The sequence below is a fragment of the Takifugu flavidus genome, chromosome 2, assembly GCF_003711565.1.
Source record: "Takifugu flavidus isolate HTHZ2018 chromosome 2, ASM371156v2, whole genome shotgun sequence".
Taxonomy (NCBI): Eukaryota; Metazoa; Chordata; class Actinopteri; order Tetraodontiformes; family Tetraodontidae; genus Takifugu; species Takifugu flavidus.
In genome coordinates this window covers 5,618,083-5,640,600 of record NC_079521.1, presented here as the reverse complement: position 1 = coordinate 5,640,600, position 22,518 = coordinate 5,618,083, and the positions used below count along the sequence as shown (strand labels likewise).

Below are 22,518 nucleotides of genomic sequence, written 5' to 3'. Positions count from 1 at the left end.
CGACATTGCCGAAGAGGAGATACCATCGTCTGCTGCCTCAAACATGTTCAAAACGGGGTCACCAATGTGGCAGGACGAGGAACGACTCGGACAGAGCAGGTGGTTTAGACGTCTTTATTCTGCATCCAGCAGACAATACTAAATGGCGCGTTGAACAGTGCATCCAATCAAGGGCTAACCACGCCCATCACCCCATGCATCACCTGGGTGTGAGATACACCCAAATGTGTCCGCCACAGCATATACATATATATATTTACACTAAGGAGAGATATAGATATCCATGAGAGAGGGGGGACTGACTGGTTTTCTGAACGGGGTCGCTTCCCAGGGCTGCCGCCAGATGGCGCAATGACTCGTATTTCTTCCCCTCACCAGCCCACATACCAGCCGTCATGCGGGTCACGTGACTCCTCTGTCAGAAGACAGCATGGCGGACATGCATGTGGAGTCGCGAAACAAATCCTGTGGTTTTTCCGGCTAAGCCTCCTGAAACACCGATACCGAGGGCAGAGCCTGGTCGGTTGGTCCGAGCCGTGAGCAGAATGGACGCGGACAACAAGCTACAGTTCCCGTCTCTACCCGTGACCAAAGAGGAGCTTCTGGTGAGCCTGTTAGCAGCCTGTTAGCTGATGTGTGTGAGGCTAATCTGAGCTCCCTCAGCTTTTACTGCTCATCGGGTAGAAACTGTGCATTTCAAGTTTGATCCGTGAAACTAAACTACTTGTGATGATCGAGCCCGAACATTACCTGCATATTTTACCCAAAGCCATCCAGTTCTTGTTTCTCTCCTTGTTTGAGGGTGAAAATTAATCGAGTTACTTGAATGTCAAGAAAGTGAAGTTGATTCATGTTTGGTTGGTTTCACTCTGCAGGACTGGGTTTATCCAATGAGACGAGAAATGCAGGTATGTTGAACGTCGTCATCGGTAAATCCAAATTAATATTTTGCCCTGTCTGCTCTCCAGTTGCATTTCCTGAAACGTGAACAAAAAGTATACGATCTAATACAGAAACTGAATTCTATGTTAGATTTGGGAGAACTTACTGGAACGGTGTTGTTATCAGCCCCTGTTCTTCCTATCTCAAGTCCAAATTATGCTTTATGCACTTTTATCAGCTTCATGTCCTGCTGCCTATAGACCAGTTTGAGAGTGCTTAAAGAAACAAATTCATGTAAATCTAACCATGCAGACCTTGACCTCAGTGCAGGTTTCACATGTAAGCTGTGGACTAGAGATGCACATAAATCCAGCTTTAACAATACATTTATTTAAAACTCCTTGAGATTCAAGATTTACTTTACTCATCCCCATAGGGAAATTGAATTGTAGTAGCAGCCTAAACATTAATTAATATAACTGTAGTGTAGGTTTTGTGTTTACAAAGTATAGAAATAGAATAAATAAAATACAAATAAGATTAGAATGTTATAAGCATATATACTGCATATACAGTGTTATATATATATATATATATATATATATATATATATATATATATATATATTATATATATATATATATATTATACGTATATATGCATATATTATAAGCATATATGCATGAATATAGAATACAATAGAAATAAAATTACAACATAAACAGTAAACAATTATTGGATTGGATGAATTATAGAGTCTGATGGCGGACGGCATAAATGACTTCCTGTACCGTTCCTTCGAGCAGCGAGGCTGCAGGAGTCTGTTGCTGAAGCTGCTTCTCAGTTTGTCCACTGTGTTATGGAGTGGGTGGGAGGGACTGTCCATGATTGTCCGCACTTTCAACACCATCCTGTCCCTCACCACCTCGTCCAAGTTTGCAAGATTACAGCCAACAACAGACCCTGCCTTTTTAATGAGTTTGTTGAGTCTGTTGGCATCCTTAGCTTTAATGCTTGCTCCCCAGCACACTACAGCAAAGAAGATGGTACTAGCCATGACAGACTGACAGAACATGTGGAGCATCCTGCTGCAAACACTGAAGGACCTGAGTCTCCTGAGGAAGTAGAACGTGCCCATGGCCTTCTTGTAAACAGCATCGGTGTTTGTGGACCACTCCAGTTTATTGTCCAGCTGAACACCCAGGAACTTGTAAGATGGGACTATTTCCACATCTTTTCCACTAATGCAGACTGGGGAGGGTGGGGACTTGCTTTTACTGAAATCCAACACCATCTCCTTCGTCTTGGTCACGTTGAGCTGCAGAAGGTTCTCCCTGCGCCACCTAACAAAACTCTCCACAAGGTCCCTGTATTCATCCTCTTGTCCATTCTCACTCAGCCGACTATGGCTGTGTCGTCCGGGTACTTCTGGAGGTGACATGTCTCAGAGTGGTACTGGAAGTCAGCTGTGTAGGTGGTGAACAGAAAGGGGGACAGCACAGTTCCTTGTGGAGCCCCTGTGTTGCTCATCAGGGGGTTGGACATACAGCTCCGCATTCTCACAAACTGTTCGACCTGTCAGGGAGTCCTCGATCCAAGAAACAAGGGGAGCATCCATCTGCATGTTCTCCAACTTAGCCCTCAGCAGTCTTGGTTGGATGGTGTTGAAGGCAGAAGAGAAGTCAAAGAACATGACCCGCACTGTGGTGTTCAGGCACTGTGGTATTCAGGCTCCCTACATTCCATCACTGTGGAGAGTGGACTTAAGGGAGGCATGATTGAAGTCTCCTGTGATGAGAATAAAGGCTCCGGGATGTTTAGTCTGCAGGTCAGCCGTGACAGAGTGAATAACGTCACAGGCCGTGTTCGCTTTACCGGTCGGAGGAATATAAACGGTGATGGCGATGACATTAGTAAACTCCCGTGGCAAATAGTATGGACGGAGTCCGATAGCAATAAGTTCCACGTCGGGACTGCACACGCGCTCCTTGACGTGAATATACTCCGGGTTGCACCACCTGTTGCTAATGAACACGGCAAGTCCCCCTCCTTTCTTCTTACCGGCTGCGGTGGTGTCTCGTTCCACTCACACAGTGCTGAAACCAGCGATCATCACATTAGAGTCCGGTATCAGTCCGTGGAGCCATGTCTCTGTGAAAAACATGATACTGGCCTCTCTGTACTCCCGCTGTATCCGTGTGAGCGCCTCCAGCTCGTCCATCTTATTTGCCAGCGACCTGACATTCCCCGTTATGACCGCGGGGACGCAGGGTTTAAAACGTCGCCTCTTTATCCTCTGTTTAACTCCAGCTTTGCTCCCTCGTCGTTTCCTCTTCAGCTCCTTCGGGATTTGGGGCTTCTCTCCGACCACGAAGGATGGTGGTCTTAGAGCCATCAGCTGGTCTCGTGTGTAAACAATACCAGTCCGCTTCTCGGCACAGCTGATGGGGGCCGCGAATAATCCAAGCACCACAAAACAGAGCAAAAAGTATTCGAGCCTCCAAAACATGGTGTCTGAATACTCCAGTTGTAAAAGGAAAGAAAGAACGTAACTACCAAAGAGCAAAGTATGTAAACAAGTGTAGCAAGCACTAAGAAAATTTTAAAAAGAACAATTAGGTGTAGGGAGCTGCTACTACTGGCTGCCGCCTGGGATAGCACCATTTGAGGTGGTTGGAAAAAAAGATCAACTTGCAAATAAAATGCTTTGATTTTCAACATTCCATTACCTGAGAGAGACATTTATTTGTGGAGCCTGAGAATATCATTTCATTTCCAGGAGATATTACCAGGTCTGTTTTTAGGTCCCTACTCTTCTGCAATGAAAAGCAAGGTAAACTCTTCACAGCTTTTAACAGCACTTCAACAATGTCCCGAGGTTCATTTGTGTTCTTTATCTTCATCTAGCTGCCAATTCTGGAGACACAGGGTGTAACACACATTGTGTGTGTCCGCCAAGACATCGAGGCCAATTTTATCAAGCCTAATTTCCCTCATACATTTCGGTAAGAACGGCAATGCTCCTGGTTCCTTGTGTGAACAATGTTACAGCCTCCTGGGCTGAGAAGGTTTGAATCTTTGCAGATATCTTGTGTTGGATATTGCTGACAATCCAGTGGAAAACATCATCCGTTTTTTTCCAACTGTGAGTTCCAACCTTTCCTTCATCATCTACACTGGAATGTTGCAGAATTCACTTCCTGTTGTATTCTTCTGCCCACAGACTAAAGAATTTATTGATAGCTGCTTAGCAACCGGAGGTGAGGCTTGCAGCAGTCCAGTGGTCAATCACAAAGTCCAGTTGGCAACATGTGTAAAATAATAAGCAACATTTTCTCTTGTTTTGTAGGAAAGGTACTAGTTCATGGTAATGCAGGGATATCAAGAAGGTTGGTGTGTTTTTGTGGGTATTTATTACATTTGGTCTAATAACGTCCCTGAACGATTAATGAGAATAAAGCCGTGGGAGGAATATAAACCTTTCTTTAACCCTTTTTAAATGTGCTTCAGTGCTGCCTTAGTGATTGCGTACCTTATGGAAACATTTGGGATGAAGTACAGGTGAGGTTTGAGTGCTTGGTTTGTTTTTTTCTTATCTACATTAGAAATTGTGTTCAAATGTATTGTAAGAATGAGCAGACAGGTGTGCCTCTTTCATTCTACCGGAACTGTTTGTTGCAGTGAGAAGTGTTTTTTTTCTTCCACATTAACAACACACTCAACTCTACAGGGAGGCTTTCAACCATGTCCAGGAAAGAAGGTTCTGCATCAATCCCAATGTGGGCTTTGTGCACCAACTACAGGCAAGTAGGCAGATGAGTGATGGTGCAAAAACACCTGATCTAGCAGCAACACACTGACTTTAGAGGAGCACATGTGTCTTTATAGGCCTGATCTGGACAACAAAGCAGTAGATTTATGAAACTTTTTTCTTTTATCAACTCAAACATTGTGACTCTTTTCTTTAGACTGAGTTTATCAGGTGTTCTTCTTGGGGGGGGGGGGGGGGTTGCTTTGTGTTCTACAAGATCTGTTGATAATTTCAGTCAGTCTTAGGATAGAATAACACAGAAACCTGCTGTTGACGGTGAGAAGTGTTAATGGTGGGTTTTGGCCATTTGAATATCCTGAAGGTCCATGAAAGCAACACAGTTGTAGTGTGTTCCACTCGTCACCATCGGCATGACTTCAGAGGTCAAGGTCTGTTCAGCCGACAGGTCAGAGCAGCAGCAGCTGATTTCACATGACCCTGGGAGGTTTTTATCTGATCTCTGGAGCATCAGCAGCACAGCTGGTCATCACAGCTGCTGTGGTTCTTCGGCTCTCTGTGGCGCTTGAACCGACCACCTCACTGGTTGGAGCTCCAGTTTTCCCGAGCTTTGGCCTTAAAACTCTGGTTTCAGTCTCACGAGCGATTCACGGTGTGACCGTGGGCTTCGACATTCGGGTCTATCTGGTGTCGTGTCCATCTTCTAGCTTTGATTGTTACAAACAAAACCATCATTAATTTGGATTGTGAACATTCCTTTAAGTTTAACACAGGCTTTCTCACGACAGCATTTCTGTTCTTTATGGTATTTTCTCTGTTTTTGAAGGAATATGAAGCGATATACTTGGCCAAATTGACCATCAAAATGATGTCGCCGATGCAGCTGGGCAGATCCTTCTCCCTGCAGGCCGGAGTGGCAGGTTTGTGTAGATCTCCCCTCTTCAGCTCTGACCCACTTTAGCATCAGTCATTTGTGAAATGTTCCAATTCCAACAGAGTTTATCCAATACCGTCGTGGTTCCGTTAATCGCACGTGTCTCCCAGGACCATACAAGTGTCCAATCCCATTTAATTTAATTGTTCTTTTCACAACACATTTCAATGATGTGATTAAGGTGTCCCTCAAGTCCAGACCCCCTTTTCCAAGTCCATTGTTGTGGTGTGCAGGGTGGCCTCTCTATGTTGAGGCTTGGGTCTGGTAACGTAGTGGGCCTGAACTCAATCCAGTGGTTTGTGGTTCCTGTTCTGAGATTATCTCACTGTCACAGATAAAGGTGTGATTTGTTAGGACTGACTGTTTAAATGACGTGGATGCCTTCTCTTTATTTCTCCCATACCAGGAAGCCGTAAAAGGAGCCTGGAGGAGGATGAGGACTTTGGAGCCATGCAGGTCGCAGCGGCACACAACAGATGAGCTTTGCTGATATTTAGCAGCGTGGCGTAGTGCACTCTGATCTTTTCTTTTTACATTTTTAATGGGATTAAAAATGTAAATATTTGAACTTTTTCTATGGGGTGGGGGTGGGGTTGCAGCAGGACCACTCTAGTCTGAGACATGGAGGACTGATAGGGATGGAACAAATCTGAACTTTTTTTCTGGAGCTGTATGCACTGAGGGGAGATTTTTTGCAGTTTTATAATATTTAAGCATTTTGCATTTTCAGTGGGACAGTATTGCAATAATGTTCTTCCAATACTTGAACACGTGTAGAAGACCAGAAAGAGGCAGTTAGAAAAAGGGAAGGTAATGAAGGAAGAGGAGAAGCAACGCCTTTATCTTGGGAGCGATAGAACTAATATGGAGCTTAATGTGGGAGTGAAAGAACTGGAAAAATAACAACTCACTGCTTAATAAACACAAGTCTGACTCCTTTAACTGGGGTTTTCTATTCAGGACACTTTTACCGCACATCTTTCCCACGGTAACGAACCATCAGGTCAAGGAGATGGACATGAAAGTGTGGCCACTCGTCACTGCTGTCAGGACGGTGTAGTTCCAAACCCGAAGTGTTCCGATTTCACACTCGTAGCAGAGTAGCAGGCAGACGTTCACACCACAATAACCACAAATGCAGAGGAAATTATTAATAGCCATTACATATGCAAATAAATTACATAAATATCATCCCCATATCCAGAGTAACAACATTCTGAAGCAAAAAAAACATTTTTGTTTACAAAAGTCTGGACTTTTTTTAAAATACAGAGCATATTTTAGCAATTTCTAAATTGTCACATGGTAGAAACATAATATACTAGAAATATTTTAACAGTCAAACTCTTCCAGCAGCAACAAAACTAAATGGAATAATTCAGCTTGAGTTTCCCCGCTGGTCAAATTAAAGACTGAAGCAGCTGATAAAGATGTGCTAAAAGAACAGACCTGTATCTCAGATTTATAGATCAATCTCTTCTCTAAACTCAATTTCTATATTTGTCAAAAAAAAACAAAAAAAACAGCCACTTATCCATCAGTGAAGTAACACATGATGACTTGAGGCCGATATCAGGGCTCCAGTGTGGCAAGGTAGCCTGTATTACTGATTCTGTGATGCAGGATGATGGCTTCTCATATTTGCTGCCCTTAAGGTTCTTCAGTGTTCATCTTAAGCATGAAGTCTTATTCCACCCCACCTCCCCAAAAAGCAGGTTTATGGTGGTCGAGTCCTCAGTCAAAGAATCGACACTGCATGTAGGTTTCAGCTGAAGCCTTGTAGCCAAACTTTTGATAGAAAGCCGTGTTTTGGGAAGAACATTCCAGTGTGACTTTGTAGCACTTCAGCTTGTTGCTGAGAAGAGTCAAGGTTGAAACTAACCTGTGGGAGATGTGAGAGACAGCGACACCTTCATTTAACAGCACAAACTTTAAGAAAATATTTTATGTGCACGCGAAAAGGAGATCAATCTCCCGTGTATGCGAGCTTACAGTTTGCCGAGCTGCTTCCCTCTGCACACATTGCTGACTACCACTTCTTCCACTCGGCCTCTCTGCAGACAGAACAGGCTTTCTTTCAGACACCCAGGTCTCATTAAACACCATCACACTGGATTTTAGTGCAAGTTCATCTTGACCCACTTAAAATAATCCCAGTATTTAGCTCTGTTTTCTCAGGAAAGTGCAGTATTGCTCTGGTTCTTGGAGCATTCGGGCTGGACTTCTGCATCCTGCTGCTCACAAAGGAAGCTTGGACTATGCTACAACTCTACATGTTTGTCAGTCAGGTGCCAGTCAGCTAAATATTTTAGAGGCTAAATATCAAATTGTTACTTTAGCACTTAACTAGCTATGAATTATATGTTGTTATTTTTCAGGTAAGGCACTATATTTGAAGCACTTTGTGAAGGTAGAAAATCTGAACTGTGTAGCTCTGCCCTCTGATCACACTCAACTAAACTCTTTGAAGCTGAGGGCACAAGCGTCACGGTCAGGATAGATGACCATCCAAGCATCCTCATAATGCTGCCTGCAACGTACTTCCACGTCTTTTATTAAATGACTGTTGGATTTACCTTTGCACATGCGTGGATATATTTATGCTCTGTAATTAAGGTGGCTGTTGCAACAATTTCTCCCAGATTTGTGTCTTCCACCACGATGATGTAGTAGTCTCCAGTTTTCTTCATGTGCTCAAACTTTTCTGGATGCCAACACACAAGATAAAGGTAAGATGGAGCCAATTTATTTTGCCAAATGTAGGATACAGTTTTAAAAATGTGTGTACAGTGTGACTGACTTAGGAACTGCTCTGCTGTGACATCACCAGTCTGAGTGAGCTCAGCCAAAACCTTGAAGAATCCTGGAACACAGAACATGGAAACAACTAGGAGTCATTGTCATCCATCTCTTGTGACTCATCCAGTTAAGAGGAGGCTAAATGCTTTCCCAAACAATCTACCGGTTTCTGAGTATATACCTTAGTTTAATCCAAGTAGTATTATCCAAAGTGTTGGACTCACCCCGGTTGAAGTCAGCCGTGCAGAGTGGCCGCAGCACCAAGCCTTCTCCTGGACAAGAGGGGGAGATAGGGGGAGAGAAGGATACCGTGCTGCTACTCCAGTCTAAATCCTGAAGCAGGGAGGGATCAAAAAGTGGAGTCTCGTCCAACAGCATTCTACAATATCTGTCCAAGAGCAGCAACCAAACTGGTAAGTCCACACAAATGAAAAGATCAGGATGACGCAGAAAACCTTTCTAAACTGCTGCAACAGTCCAATGATGTTGTCACTGCCTGGCAGGTGAACACAGAACTTTGACTTGACAAACACAACTTTACCAATAGAAAATGGCTAGAGAGGTGCAATAACCCTGGACAACCCAGATCCTGCCGGACAAGGATGTCCACCTGAAGGGGACAATAGTAATGTTCAGAAAGGTGGAGTCCAGACTACTGATTCTATTCCTTTTTAACCATAAGTCAATGTCCCTTTCTAAAAAACACCTCTGAACTTTTGGGTGGCACACAGAAATGATCTATTTCCGGGATTCCTGTCAGTAGTCAATATTCCACACTTGACTCATACATAGTAACAAAGGGCCAGGTGTAAACGCTAAATATTTAAATGTAAATCAACATCAATTACGCGGGTTTTGGATTAATGAATCAGACCGTTTAACAAGCACATTTCCAAAGACTTAAAGTCTTCCAAGATGTAATCGTAGCTGGTCTGCGTCGAGACGAGGCGATATTATAAACTTGATTGGTCCCACAGTGGGGAAAGTTCACCGGTTCAGGCGCTGCCATGTCCCCGCCTGTCGAAGCTCTATGAAGCGAGAAGCTACGCGGTTAGTCGGGATACCTCCACCTACCCACCATTAAAAACGGAGAGACACGCGTGGAGACGGTCTACTTCAGTTCCCGGAACGATAAGTCGCGCAGTAGATGCCGGTAAGACTGCTTTTCCCTGGGCTTGTGCTACATCATTCGGCGTGAGAGGGCGTCCACGGCTAATATTTGCTTTTCCACGATCAGTCAGCGTGACGTGGCAGAGGGCGACGCAGGCTGATGGCGTCAGAGTGCCACGACTGCGCTTCGGTCAGATCTTCGTGTTCACTCACTCACAATTGTACCACATTTCGTACAACTATTGTCACGCTCACTACCCGGCAAAAATGGAAACAACACAAAATATGTAATCGTTTAACCCAGATGTAAAACTAGATTTATATTCCAAATTGAGATTCTATGATACCTTAAATTGGGTTGAGCTGAAATATGAAAGAGTTGACAGAAGCGACTTATGTGCTGTATTGGTTTACTCAGCTAAAATTTCTATTATTAAGAACAATTTTTATCTTGGGTTAAAACTTAAAAACACAAAACGTACAATTTAATATGAGTTAGAATGTTTAAAAGACACTCAGGTGTTTTGTTATATATTTTACTTTATTTCGAACAGGATCACGGTTATTGAGGAAGTGTTGAACTGATGCGCGATTGGTTGAGGTGGATGTTTTTTGGATAAGTGAAGATAAACGAGAAAGGGGTTGGGAAGACGCATGGCGCAGGTGGAAAGATCAATTAGCATAAGAGTCACTGTCTGTAGCATCAGTATATCTTTCTGTAATAATAATTAAAAAAAGAGATTTGTCTCCTCGGCATTCTGTAAGTGAGTATTGGGGTTACACCTGTGTTTTTGTGCGGTCACGTTTCGAGTGGAAGCGTCATTATCGGCTGTGCCTTGCCGTTTCAACACAGGATCGTAAAGACTTGCCTGTACCACTGCCATGGTGTGATTCCTAACCGTCTGGAGGTAGTCGTTGAGTGCCTGAGAGACTCCATCGTCCGTCTGCCCCTGAACATCGAACAACGGTACCGCCATGTAAACAGCCGCTCTTTGCGACTGAACTAAATCCGAGGAAACAGTTTTGTACATTTCGAGGATCGTTTGGAGTAGCCTGGATTTTTCCGCAAGCAGGCCTCAATTATTACTTTTGTTTTTGCCGGCTGTGTGTTGGGTGTGAATCCACTGGGGTGAGATAATGTAAAAGAAGAATTTTAGTTGTTAAAATTTGAGAACATGCATGGCTAAAAGTTATCTAATTTATTCTGGAAGTGTATTTTCTTTGAAGCTGAACCTGTATTTTTCTTGTGATCAAGTTGATTGAGTGATTATTTTAGCCTTTAGTTTAAAATTTCCCCCCCAATTAGGATATTGTTTTGTTGAACAATATTTGATGTTTAAATAAATAATTGATTCATTATGTTCCAGGACAACGGTATTAAACAAGGTATATTATCCCATATTTTATTTGCCAACTAAATTAATTTATTCAGAGCCCCACTGACATAGTTGTGAGAAGTGGGCTACATGATCAGTTGGCTAAAAAAGACATTGAAGGAAATGGAACTAAGCCATTGTAAGTTTGTCACAATTTTGTTTTAAACGTCTTGAATCAAAAGGTGCTGTTTTTTTGTTTTGTTTTTTTAAATTAAATATTTTTCGTTTTATAACCAGAAATATGCAAAAAGGTAAAGTCATCGGTTGGACCAGGTGTCTCGAGATGGTGAGCCAGGAGGCGAGGGCTCGCATTGTCCAGTAAAATTGAGCTGCAGTTTGGCCAGTACTGGGGTCAAACGTTTCAGTGGCTCTTTCAGAATGATGTCGGCTATGCCTGCTGCATACTGGCATCTCACCTTAAAGAGTGAGAAGGCAGCGACGGGTCAGTCACCGTTGTCTGACCACAAGGACGCTCTTGCGTCCTACGCAGAACCCTTTCCACATATGGTGCTCTTGATCACCCTCCCCTCCTCGTCTCATGTAGTTTTTCTGCTTCTCTCCCTCCCCCTACAGGTATCGCCGCCTTCAGAGCTGCATGCTGACCTACTGACCTCCGACTCCGCTGACCCACTCAACTCAACCAGTAGCTTATTTTAATTAATATAATGTATTTCTGTATGTTCTACCTATTATCTCTCCTCCTCCTCACCAAGTAGACCAGTGATGTTATTTCTTGTGTAGTTTTTCTGCCCCCCTCCCCTCTGTATTCATCTACACTGTAGATTCTACAGGTATCGCGGCCTTCGTAAGCTGTATGCTGACCTCCGACTCCACTGACCCACCCAACCTGACTCTACCGGCAGCTTATTTTAATGAATATAATGTATTTCTATGTTCTACCTATTCTCTCCTACCTGTCCTCCCCCTTCTCTCTCTCTACCCAGCCAGCCATCAGCAGGAGGGTCCCACTATATGAGCCTGGTCCTGCTCAAGATTTCTTCCTGTTAAAGGGGAGCCTTTCCTTGCCACTGTTGCTTGTTGGGGGTCAGGCCCTGGGATTATGTAAAGCGCCTAGAAACAATTCTGATTGTAACAGTTGCTATATAAATATTGATTGACTGTTGCACTTGTTGTGTTCGGTTCCAGCCTATGAAGGATTTTCTAAATGCAACTTTGCAAAGGACTGCAAAGAGCACTTTGCCTTTTCATAGACCCCAGCATCAGTACATACACTTGCAGCCTGAACCTCTCCATTCACAAAGTTGTCTACCTCAAAGCAGATTACCCCTGACCTCTGTTCATTGATGTACACCGAGGTTTCCTGCCACAGTGGTCAGCAGCTACCTATTCAGCAACAGATTCCTCCCCCTGATCAGTCTATGGTTGTTTTTAGGACTCTGTCCCTTTATGTTCTGTCCTTAAATGCAACCTAAATGCTGTAAAGGACAACTGTCTTGACACATCTGATGAATAAAGGGCAGTGTTTTCTCATTGAAATCAGTTCTGTGACACAGCTAAAATCATTTGTCATTTCCTGGAAATATTGTCTTTAAAAAAAGGGGGGGGGCAGGCTTCAGCCAATAAGACAAAGCTTACAGGAGTCATACTGTTAAAAAGCTGTAGAAGCTTTCTTTATTGATTTCTCCATATTAACATATTTTACAAAACCTAGATTTACAGAAATTATCCACAACTAAACCATTTTGGATTTAGGCACAAAGTACAGAAAAGCTCATTTCAGAAAAAAAAAATCAGCTTTGTTTAAATTAAAAGGCTATAAATGATAAACCCACAAATACCAAAACATGAATATTTTAGGTCATTAAATAATTGTATTGATAGTAGATGTAAATCAAAACCTCTTCAATTGCTTATCCAGCTGCAAATAACTGAAATCTAAATCTGAAACTGAATCATCTTACAACAGTAAATATAGTGAAAATAAAAACACCCAATAAAAGTAACACTTTAGTTCATACTGGAGGTCTGCAGCCTCCTCTTTGGGAGAAAGTGGAAGGACAAAAGCATAAACATGTTGCACTAACCGAAGATCCAATACAGTTTTCATACTGACGGGATTGAGTGAAAGGCAAATGGATTACCTGTCGTGTCTTGAAGAAAGCTTCACTGCTCGGTTCTTGACCTGCGTGCAAGCCAGGAAATCTAATGAAGAACCCCAACATGATATTTGAGATACTGAGGGTGGGAGGTACTGCACTCAATGCTCAGAATGGTGTACAGCCTGTGCTGTTGCAGAGAACAGACTGTTGTTGTCAAGAACAGCCTCTGTTGCTTCAGAGAACAGCTTTAGAACAGATTTCCAGGCCTTTCTTACACAACAAATCCAGCCGTTTGCAGGGGAAGACGTAAAACATAGACGCTCAGGGTCAGTAACACTTTGTTGCGGCAACATTCATACCCAACAGGAAGGCTGAACACTCCTAAAGTAATGTTCTCTTGAGCCAATGTAAGATGTACAACTGTCGTAAGTCAGCTGACCCAATTCTCAGCTGAAACCATTGACGTTTTTTCTTCCAGAATGCAGCACTTTGTGCCAAGAACACCACAAGAACTCAAGGCAGGACCCAAACACTTGTGCCAGGCCATACCCAACACCACTCTAATGAAACACTCTGCTGAATATGATGCATGCACTGCTCTCACACGCCAGTCCCAGTCACACAGATACGGGCTCCTCAATCAAGCTGCCATTGCAACGTGTGGCACAGCTATAAAATCAACCCAACACCTGCAGCCCTGCTGGTTTGATATAATGTAAATACTCTGGTATCAGCCAAATCAATAGTCCTGCTTCATTTTGGCACCCCATCAGCTGTGCCCGTCTTGCTTCAGAATTACTGTTTTTTACTGGTCATAGCTGCACACCAAATGGGGAAACTAGGAGGTTATTTTTTCTAGGAATGCCTCTGCAGATGGTGATGGGAGGGGCAGAATCTTTAGGAGGTCTCAGACAGCAGGCTCCTGCTGATGTTGAATGCGTCTCTCTGCTGCTGTTGCCATGGTGCTTCTTCTCAACACAGTAAAATCCAGGTCCATGCCAGCATCATTCTCCAGTCCAGGCAAATCCTCTTCCTGGTCCTCTTGGCTCTTCAGGTATCTCCTTTCGGCAAAGAATATGCAACACATGAATTTAAAATGTGCAAAAGGGTAATGAAAATGTGCTTGGAATCCCAGGTGACTATTTTGGAGCTCAACTAACACTGCATTCATTTTCAATGGACATTCTGTGGCGACAACCAACCATGGAACGCTCTAAATCCTCCTCCTTTCTCTGGAGCTTTATGGCCTCAGTTTTTTAAAATATAGAGACCAAAAAAGTACATATGGTGCCTGGTAGGAGGTGTTGATAATTGTGGGGACATCTAGTATGTTGTAGGCTACTGTAAGCAGAACACACAAACATTGAAGTGGTGAACAAACCTGCGAGCCTGCTGCAGCATCTCTTCTTTCCTCTGCTTTAACATACTCTGTCTCTCCTCTGCTGACTTGGAGAAGCGGCTTCCTCTGACCTCCACATTGTCCTCCTGGCTGATGCTCTGTTGCACCACTTCACTGGCTTCCTCCTGCTCACCCACAGCAGGATTCAGTTGTGCTGGCCCTCGCTCTATGGCCTGGGGAAAATAAGAAAATCAGCACTTGATTTGTTCATACCACACATCTGTAAAACCTGGAATAACAGAATTTTAACCAATAATTTATAACCACTTCCTTAAACGATTACCAGATGCTACCATACTATAGAAATGGTATATTTGTGGAACAGTAGCAGGCAGCTGTGTGTGCTCAGCCCTCAGTGTGGCACAAGAGTCTGTAGTCCTGCTGCTTTTAGCTAAGTAGAGTGGCACCATTTATGCAAGCTGCTTCAAATGAGCCAGTACCAGACTGAACTCTTCACCAGGTGCAGAGATGAGACATGGAAAAGAAACATCTGACGGCATCGTTCTGATCGCTAACACCTCGTCTGCACGGCTAAAAGAATAATGCTCCTGCCCTTAAGAAAACATTGAAATAAGGGCGCCGTTTGCACAGGATAAAACAAAATGATCAGTTTCATAACTCAGATGAGTGTTACCTTCAGCAGGATGCCATGTGACAGCCAGTGTTTGTTTGTGTGACCATTAGCAAAATGATTTCAGAAAAGATTTAAATTACATTTTTAGGAAGAGTTGATAACAGGCCCAGGAAGAGATGACTACATTTTGGTGAAGATCCATATTCCAGGGAAACATTGACCTTTGAAAATCCTTTATGATCCAAGGTACCGGTACATGTGTGCACGCACGCACACATGGGTGTTAAGTCCCAATATTATTATTAACCTTTATTTATCCATATATAACCCAATGAGATCAGGATCTCCTTCACAAGGGAGACCTAGCTAAGAGGACATCAGCACATTTCATAAGATCAGTTACAAGAACATTAAAGCATATGTTAAAACATACAATTTCAAAGATGCAATGGGAGGGGAAATGAGCTGCTGACAAACCTGTGTTGGGAAAGGAACCTGGATGCGTCCCTCCAGGATGTTATCAGTGGTAACCTCAACAGATCGGGTCAACTGTAGGTCCTGCATGACAAGGTAGAGGGGAACCTGAGGGAACATCTCCTGGATCTGATGGGCCTGATGAAAAAGGGAGGGAACACAGCAAGGGAGAAATTAATTCAAGAACTACAACACAAAAAAAATAAAGATAAAAAAATGACTAAAAAAAATTAAGAATACTGATTTATTTTATTTCAACATACACCATTTATAGAAAAGTTTGAAATATTTGGGTCATGGAACAGAAACTTCAAAATACTCACTAATGCCAGTAATTTAGATATTTAAAAAAAAAAAAAATTAAAACCGACCATTCAGGATTTCTATGTTCTGTGTGCGTGCGTGTGTGTGAGAGAGAGAGAGACCTAAAACCATGTGAAAACCAGTAAGGTAATGTTAGATGTGGGAAGAATTAAGACACAAGAGCTGACACAAACTGGAATGGGACCGTGAGGAGGGAGGAAATAGTGGATAAAAACGAATGCGTTAAATAGCTGCTAGAAAACCACACTGATATAAGCTAGATCTCATTACCAGCAGGAACCATGAACTCACCATGGCTGTGAGCTGGGAGTTGTTGGCCTGAGCAATGCCCAGAATGTTAGTTGTGTGCATTACTTCCACTGAAAAACTGGGCAACCAACTGGCAATGCGAGACCCTGTCAGAAAAGTGGTGAATATTTACAATTAATTTGTCACAGACGAGGTGTCAAATGTGAACCTGAAGCAGCTGAAGATTTGTCGTTGGATAGGTCTCATTCTAACCATCAAAGTGGAAGAAGTGATTGTGTTGGTTGATGTGTGGTCTGGCATCTGCAACAGCTCCGACAGGGACCGTGTTCTCCTCCACACCTGCGCCCTGTTGCTGGTTCCTCTCCTGGCCTTCCTCCCCGCTGATGTTTAGGGATGTGCGACATGTGGGACAAGAGGTGTCCTGTTCCAGCCATGAGCGCAGACAAGAGCTGAAAACACAAACATGTTCATCCATTTATTACAATGAGATGTACTGGAGCCTGTTTAGAGTGTTCATCATTGCAGCTGAGACTCCTAACAGCCTAACCCACACCCATCAAGCATTCTGTAAACAGCCCTTCTTGAAACTCTTTCAGGAGGTAAAAAGCCCCAATTACAGTCATTTCCATTTGGAGGAATTAATAAATATTCTTTTGTTTTCTTTTACTTGTGGAAGAGATGACCACAGGGAAGTTTACGTGCTGTCAACATGGAATCCCAACAGATGGCGCAGTCATCATCATTGGCAGCCAGCTCTTCAGCCGTAGCAACAGCAAATCTGCATAAAAGGAAAGTTGCACACAGATGAAAAGAATAAAAAGCTTTGGATGAAACTGTTTGATTAATACATTTAATTAAATGATAAAACAATATACTGACCTGGCCTCCATGTTATTAATAACACGGAGGTAATTTTTGTGCCTGCGCACACGGCGTTGGACCTCATGGAAGAGATATCGTAGCTGCATGAAGATCACCAAGCTTGCCATGGACAGCCAGATGTTTCCAAACAGCTGTTCAGAGAAAAAACAGAGGATGAGTCAGAAAGTCAAATATATAAATAAAGAGACTTGAGCACACCGTCTCACCAGCATGTGTATATGGTGAACAAGGTCCAGAAAGAGCATAGCCAGCTCCATGATAAAGTCCGTGTAGTAGACATATGTTCCCTTATTCTCCCAGGTTCCCGGATGCTTTAGATCCCAGAGGTGGATGGAATATCTGAGAAGAGAGGTCATTGTTGAACACAGTCATTAATGCTTACAAGGCAGCATGAAAGAATCAAACTCGCTCTGAGATGTAGAAGCTAAGACCATAAGAAAATGACTCAAAATAACTCTTAACTGATACAAACTGTTAAAAACCGTTAACGTTCATTGAGAACTCCAGCTAAGTAAAAACAAAAAAGTACACCCGTATTCTGGCCTCTTTGTCTTTGTTGAAAACGTGAAGGGGCTTTTCAAAGAAGACTTACCTCATGATGACATGTCCCATGCGAACAGTCACCAGCAGACACTAAAGACAAGAGAAGAAGATGATGTTAATTGTTCAACTTAGATCAATGTAAAATATGACATAATCAAGTGTGTGAGTGAGCTTTATGAACCCAAGGATGCAAGGGCTCAAGGCCATGAGTGTCCATGCTCTCACCTCTGCTGCCATAAAAGAAAGGGTGTGCATGCCATAGGAGGCTCCCAGCAGGCCACAGACCACAGCCAGACCACAACAGTCCAACAACAGGGAGAGCAGCAGACAGATGACCCGCACGTGGCTGTTCATGGGGGTGGACGGAGAGAAGGACAACTGTAGCAAACAAAACGAGACTGACATCGTTATATTGTATTAGACAGGTGAAGGACATGTGAGAGAATGGCTTCCACAACTAAAGGGCTAAATGGGTACAGCTTCTCAATACATTATAAAAGGTGATAAATATTTTAAATTTGCAATTTATATTTTACACTGATTTATGGATCATGTGTAGTAAAGGAAAACAATGATCTTACAAATAAGGATGTGAACAGAGTGAACATGTTTTACCAGTTTAAATGTGGGAATAATGCCCCTCCGACCATCAACTGACCTTTACTTTGCCTTTTCTGATTTAGCGGATGAATCCACCAACATTCACCAGACCTTTCGATCATCGTCTCCCAAATTATAATGTCATTACCAACACCATAGAAGGACCACAAGTCAATACAGCAGAATAGGGAACAAAAGAAGAAGCCAGTGGTGTTTTTTTTTCCTGAACTGCTCTTTTCAGCTCGGAGCATGTGAACCCTGCTGGGGGCATATTGGCTGTGTGCAAATAATTTTCCTCAGTTAACAAACTGGAACTTAAGACAACTCTAATGAGAGAAAAAAAACCTTACTGGCTTTTTAAATGAAGGATAAATCAGAAAAAGCCCAATTCAAGGTCCATGTCAACGTTGTTGATCAAAAAAACAAGTGGATCTATCAGGTAAGTTCTCTGGTCCATAATAATTTGATACGGGGGGAGTGAGTGAAGCTGCTGGAAGTCAAGGCCCCACTCTAAGGAACTATTAATAGAGCCTGAAGGAGTTGTCACTGCAAAATTTTAAGAAGACTCAATGCTACATTAAAAAGACACAAACATAAAAGTGTTATTACATTGAGGCAAGATGTTCAAAAGACAAATGTGGGCCCTGCATTAAAAGAGCACTGGTATGAATGTCCTTAAAGTTCTGAACAAAGAACAAGTCAAAGCGCTGGGAGTCTCCGTGCTCATGACTTCCACAGGGGAATAACTGATATTTTGATTTAAGGCAAGTTAATGGCATGGGAATGGAACTCAATATTAAGAACTATTGTACAGTTAACAGTTATGTTAACTATAACTTGCCCTTGTGTATGCTGATAGTGTTGCATGGGGGGTATCAAATGATGAATGATATTGTAGGTGTCCAAAGATCGTTCATTCAGTAATAACTACAAAACTGTTCCCATCACGTCACAGGCTGCTTGATGTGAAGGAGGAAGGCGCATGATGGAGAACAAAGTTAAAAATGTCTGAGTAAACAAAGTGAGCACACAAACACAGTGAGACTAGATCCATCGGGAATAGAAATGACTGGACTCAATCCAAGCACATCATATGAATAAATATGATGGTTTAAAGTACTTACATATTCAAATCTGTCTTTGCAGAGCTGCACCATGAGGTGGAGAAACACCAAGGCAGAAAACCATAAACACCACATGACAACTTCATCCACAGTCTGCACGTTCAACACTCCAAAAATGAAAATGAACTTGTAGAATATGAAGTTCCAGAATTTGTCTTTCAGATGCTGAAAAATAACAAGGAAAATATTTTTTGCATCTCCATATAGAGCTGCTTACGTTATGTGTTCAATTTCTTTGACATGGAAAGCAAAATATATAATACAGAACTATTTAATACACTTTGAAATCAACGTCAAACATGCACTTCTTTACGGAAATTATATCCAGAGGATCTATGAATAATTGTCTATCCTGACTTAGGTTTCTGGAGTCAATTGTGTAGGCAGCCAATGGAGATAAGATAGCAATGACTAAAAGAAAATTACTTTAAGCCTTCCAATCACACCCAAGACTGTCTATCAACACTATCTAAAGTGAAGTTGATCCGGAGTAGATCAAAAGAACATGTAAAATGATGTGGATGCTTCAGTATGTGTGAATGCCATTCAATGCTCAAACTCACCTGCTTTTCACTCACCCGCAGTGGTCCAAATACCACAAACTGGATCACTTTAGCAATCAACATCAATGAGCAGCACAAAGTGTTGACTAAAACCTGGCGGTGAACAACATACAATCCAATCATTTGCTTCCACAACATTAGCAAAGTGTTGAGCAGGTAGAACTCACCCATACAAAAAGACTGTCTGTGATTAGATACCACAGGACAGTGGTGGCCACTTGTCTATGACTAAGATCATCGGTTAGATGTTGAAGCTCCAGCTCAGAGGGAACTGCCGCTTCCTCCGTTTCCAAGGCCCCAAAGCCGGGGTCAGTCACGGTGGTGTAGGCGCTGAAGATGCTCCCGGCCAGAAGGGCGACGCTTAGGGCCGTGTATGTCTGCAGGCTCGGCCAAGGGAACCGCTCCAAAAATAGCAGAGGCATAGCGGCGTTTACGGTGCTTCTCAAAATGGTGACTGAGCCGAACCAACGCTTTCACGGGTCTGGGAGGACAGAAGGGAGCCAGCAGCGATCGTAATTCCAATATTCCCACATCCTGAAGGAATTTTTATGTTCCCTCACCAGCCCAAAGCACTACCGGTGTAAACCCAATACTATCAAACCCATTGGTCTGGGATCAGATCTAGTCTGCAAAAGCCAAACAAGTAACGAAAATCAAAGTAGACATTTGGGCCAAGAATCGTTGGCTAACTGATCAGGGCTGTGAGCGGGTGATGATCACCTCTAACAGCGTTATTTGTTTACCTGGCTAACATTACCTAATACTGCCGTTAGCTGACGCGTTTGCTACCTTCCTTGTACCTGATAACGAGCACGACGGGTCAAACGTCAATCCAACCACCACTTACTGTTGCTCTGGTTTAGCACAGATCTGTATCCAAGAGTTCTTGATATATTCGGTGCAGTAGTTGAAGTTTTAAAGCACCGAGAAAGGTGACAACATCGTCATGTTTATCTCACCGAGGAGGCAGCTGGTCAGGCAAGAGGGGTGGGGGTGTCTTCTTCTTAAAGTTGTATCTGGGCGGTTCAATGGCCGTAAACTGTAACACTGCCCTCTACAGGACAATCCAACACGACCCCAAACTTGAACAAGCAGCGTCCAAGGCTCATGGGCACGATTTACACGTGTTTCAGAAAGTTATCTAATTCTAACTCTACAAAATTTTAGAGTATGTTCACGTTCTCTAGACTCTATAGGGCCACTGCAATATAGCAGCACCATGCACTCTCCTCCACTGCACCAGCATCACCCTGCACAAGACACTTTTCATTTCCTTATACTGGATTTTAAATATGCTTATTGCTTATTGTATTGTAAATATGCTTATTTTTTATATGTCCTTATTTTTATCATTATTTTACTGTATTATTGTTATTTTGTCTGCACTGCATGCAAGTCAAGTCAAATTCCTTGTATGTGTAAAAACGTACTTGGTAATAAAGCTCTTCCTTACTTATTCCCTTCTGGGGTCAGACGTTTCACCTCCTAAGTCAATTCTTGATCCTTAACAAAAGTGAATAAATGTCAATCAGATATAAATCATCAATATATCCTAGAAGAATTATGAAAGTTTTGTATGGCAGGACAGCTCCAAATCTAGTTTTGTGTGATCTAGAATACTCTGTGGTTATCTTCTTTAAACTGCAGCCCACAACTAATACTCCAATTATTTGGAATGCTGTGACTGAGTTGGCTGCCACCATGTCTGTTATTAGAGGTTTAGCCTCAGTGAAATGAACGATTGAGGTGGCAGATTCCAAACTATGATTCTCATTCCAGGATCTTTTGGAGAAATGGACAGATCTGACTTGTCTTCCTTTAATGGAGGTTGTTCAACTTAAAAATTACCATCCAAGTTAACCAGTAGCAGTAGTATATACAGTGTATAGGCAGTAGTAAAGCAAGGTTAGTGGGTTGTTTTGTGATCAAAACCCATTAGCTTTTGGGCTGTACAAGGTTTCTTCTTTTAGAAGGTTGGTCACGAATGAGGGTGAAGAGAGCAAGAGGATGGAGGCATAAGGACGCAAGTGACTAGCAAACTGGTCGACAAAGATGTAAGAAGAAAGTTGTGAAGAAGAAGAAACAAGTGACGAACATAGGGCCTGATTAACCAAAGGTTTTGCATGTATAAAAACACATGCAAACTTCTTAGTGCACACAAAGGTGCACACCCAGGATTAAGTGTGTTGAATGAAAAAAATTAACACGTGCACTATATGCAGATTATCAGAACCTGCAAAATACTGAGAGGAAGAGATTCAAATGTTATCATTTATGTGATTTTTCAAACCTGAAACTAATTGCGGCATGTTTTTGCATCAATATTTAACACATTTGAAAGGCAGGTGCAAAGTGTTGTGGCGTTACATATAAATGCTGCAGCTATGTGGTGAGGAGGCAGCAATGCCAGAGGACAGAGAAAGAGAGAATCTTCAATGCATGTGACAACATTTGTCAGAAATAATAATAGTAGAGCTATATCTTCCAGCAAGCTGAGGTCAACAGCTGGATGATCTCAGTCAGTACAGGGAAGTAAAGATCTGTCTACAGCACTTTGTCTTTTCATAGACACCAGCATCAGACATACACTAGCAGCCTGAACCTCTCCACTTTCAAAGTTGTCTACCTCAGAGCAGATGACCCCCTGACCTCTGATGACCTCTCATTGATGTACACCTAGGTGTTTGCACTCCATCACCTCTTTAGGTTGACATCTTGTCTTTAAATGCTACCTAAATCCTTTAAAAGACAAATGTCCGACACATCTGGTGAATGACGGGCAAAGACCTCAGTGACAGTGACCATAGTGTTTTCTCATTGAAGTCAGTTTCAATCATGTGTGATTTCTGGGAAACA

General features: G+C 42.6%; 3 protein-coding genes across 7 annotated transcripts; 1 reads left to right on the top strand and 2 right to left on the bottom strand.

Annotated features, from left to right (window-relative positions):
* Window positions 1-387: 387 nt before the first annotated feature.
* Window positions 388-6,527, top strand: styx (serine/threonine/tyrosine interacting protein). The gene is made up of 11 exons (XM_057025225.1): window positions 388-605; window positions 876-908; window positions 3,662-3,715; window positions 3,790-3,887; window positions 3,967-4,027; window positions 4,106-4,142; window positions 4,232-4,271; window positions 4,393-4,443; window positions 4,613-4,685; window positions 5,478-5,571; window positions 5,992-6,527. The coding sequence occupies exons 1-11, from the start codon at window positions 444-446 to the stop codon at window positions 6,063-6,065; spliced, it is 777 nt and encodes a 258-aa protein (XP_056881205.1). The 5' UTR covers window positions 388-443; the 3' UTR covers window positions 6,066-6,527.
* On the bottom strand, window positions 6,500-10,850 carry gnpnat1 (glucosamine-phosphate N-acetyltransferase 1). Of its 5 annotated transcripts, XM_057025234.1 has the most exons (7): window positions 9,463-10,850; window positions 8,926-8,994; window positions 8,609-8,794; window positions 8,386-8,448; window positions 8,162-8,289; window positions 7,578-7,639; window positions 6,500-7,467 (listed from the first exon to the last, which is right to left on the bottom strand). In XM_057025234.1, exons 3-7 carry the CDS (start codon window positions 8,760-8,762, stop codon window positions 7,320-7,322), a joined length of 555 nt encoding a protein of 184 aa, XP_056881214.1. In that variant the 5' UTR covers window positions 8,763-8,794; window positions 8,926-8,994; window positions 9,463-10,850; the 3' UTR covers window positions 6,500-7,319. The 5 variants fall into 5 exon arrangements, with proteins under 5 accessions (XP_056881214.1, XP_056881213.1, XP_056881216.1 ...); XM_057025233.1 differs by lacking the exon at window positions 8,926-8,994 and having other exon boundaries at window positions 9,463-10,838; XM_057025236.1 differs by lacking the exon at window positions 8,926-8,994 and having other exon boundaries at window positions 8,609-8,717; window positions 9,463-10,829.
* A 1,624-nt stretch (window positions 10,851-12,474) lies between these two features.
* On the bottom strand, window positions 12,475-20,679 carry LOC130521548 (E3 ubiquitin-protein ligase AMFR-like). Its single transcript, XM_057025175.1, has 14 exons — window positions 20,510-20,679; window positions 19,830-20,143; window positions 19,663-19,755; window positions 19,100-19,264; window positions 17,601-17,753; window positions 17,425-17,465; window positions 17,039-17,171; window positions 16,830-16,963; window positions 16,618-16,728; window positions 16,203-16,399; window positions 15,993-16,096; window positions 15,381-15,515; window positions 14,312-14,502; window positions 12,475-13,991 (listed from the first exon to the last, which is right to left on the bottom strand). The coding sequence occupies exons 2-14, from the start codon at window positions 20,082-20,084 to the stop codon at window positions 13,838-13,840; spliced, it is 1,866 nt and encodes a 621-aa protein (XP_056881155.1). The 5' UTR covers window positions 20,085-20,143; window positions 20,510-20,679; the 3' UTR covers window positions 12,475-13,837.
* Window positions 20,680-22,518: the final 1,839 nt, after the last annotated feature.

Bases quoted from the DNA above. Each gene is read 5' to 3' on its own strand.
- styx (XM_057025225.1), top strand. From the start codon at position 444: ATGTGGAGTCGCGAAACAAATCCTGTGGTTTTTCCGGCTAAGCCTCCT. The intron at 3,716-3,789 runs GTAAACTCTTCA...ATCTTCATCTAG, and splicing joins CTTCTGCAATGAAAAGCAAG to CTGCCAATTCTGGAGACACA. The intron at 3,888-3,966 runs GTAAGAACGGCA...GAATCTTTGCAG, and splicing joins AATTTCCCTCATACATTTCG to ATATCTTGTGTTGGATATTG.
- gnpnat1 (XM_057025234.1), bottom strand. From the start codon at position 8,762: ATGCTGTTGGACGAGACTCCACTTTTTGATCCCTCCCTGCTTCAGGAT. The intron at 8,449-8,608 runs GTGAGTCCAACA...TCTGTGTTCCAG, and splicing joins CACGGCTGACTTCAACCGGG to GATTCTTCAAGGTTTTGGCT. The intron at 7,468-7,577 runs GTAAGCTCGCAT...CATCTCCCACAG, and splicing joins GGGAAGCAGCTCGGCAAACT to GTTAGTTTCAACCTTGACTC.
- LOC130521548 (XM_057025175.1), bottom strand. From the start codon at position 20,084: ATGCCTCTGCTATTTTTGGAGCGGTTCCCTTGGCCGAGCCTGCAGACA. The intron at 19,265-19,662 runs GTGAGTTTGAGC...GTTATTTTTCAG, and splicing joins TGCGGGTGAGTGAAAAGCAG to CATCTGAAAGACAAATTCTG. The intron at 14,503-15,380 runs GTTTGTCAGCAG...TATTTTCCCCAG, and splicing joins AGGTTCCTTTCCCAACACAG to GCCATAGAGCGAGGGCCAGC.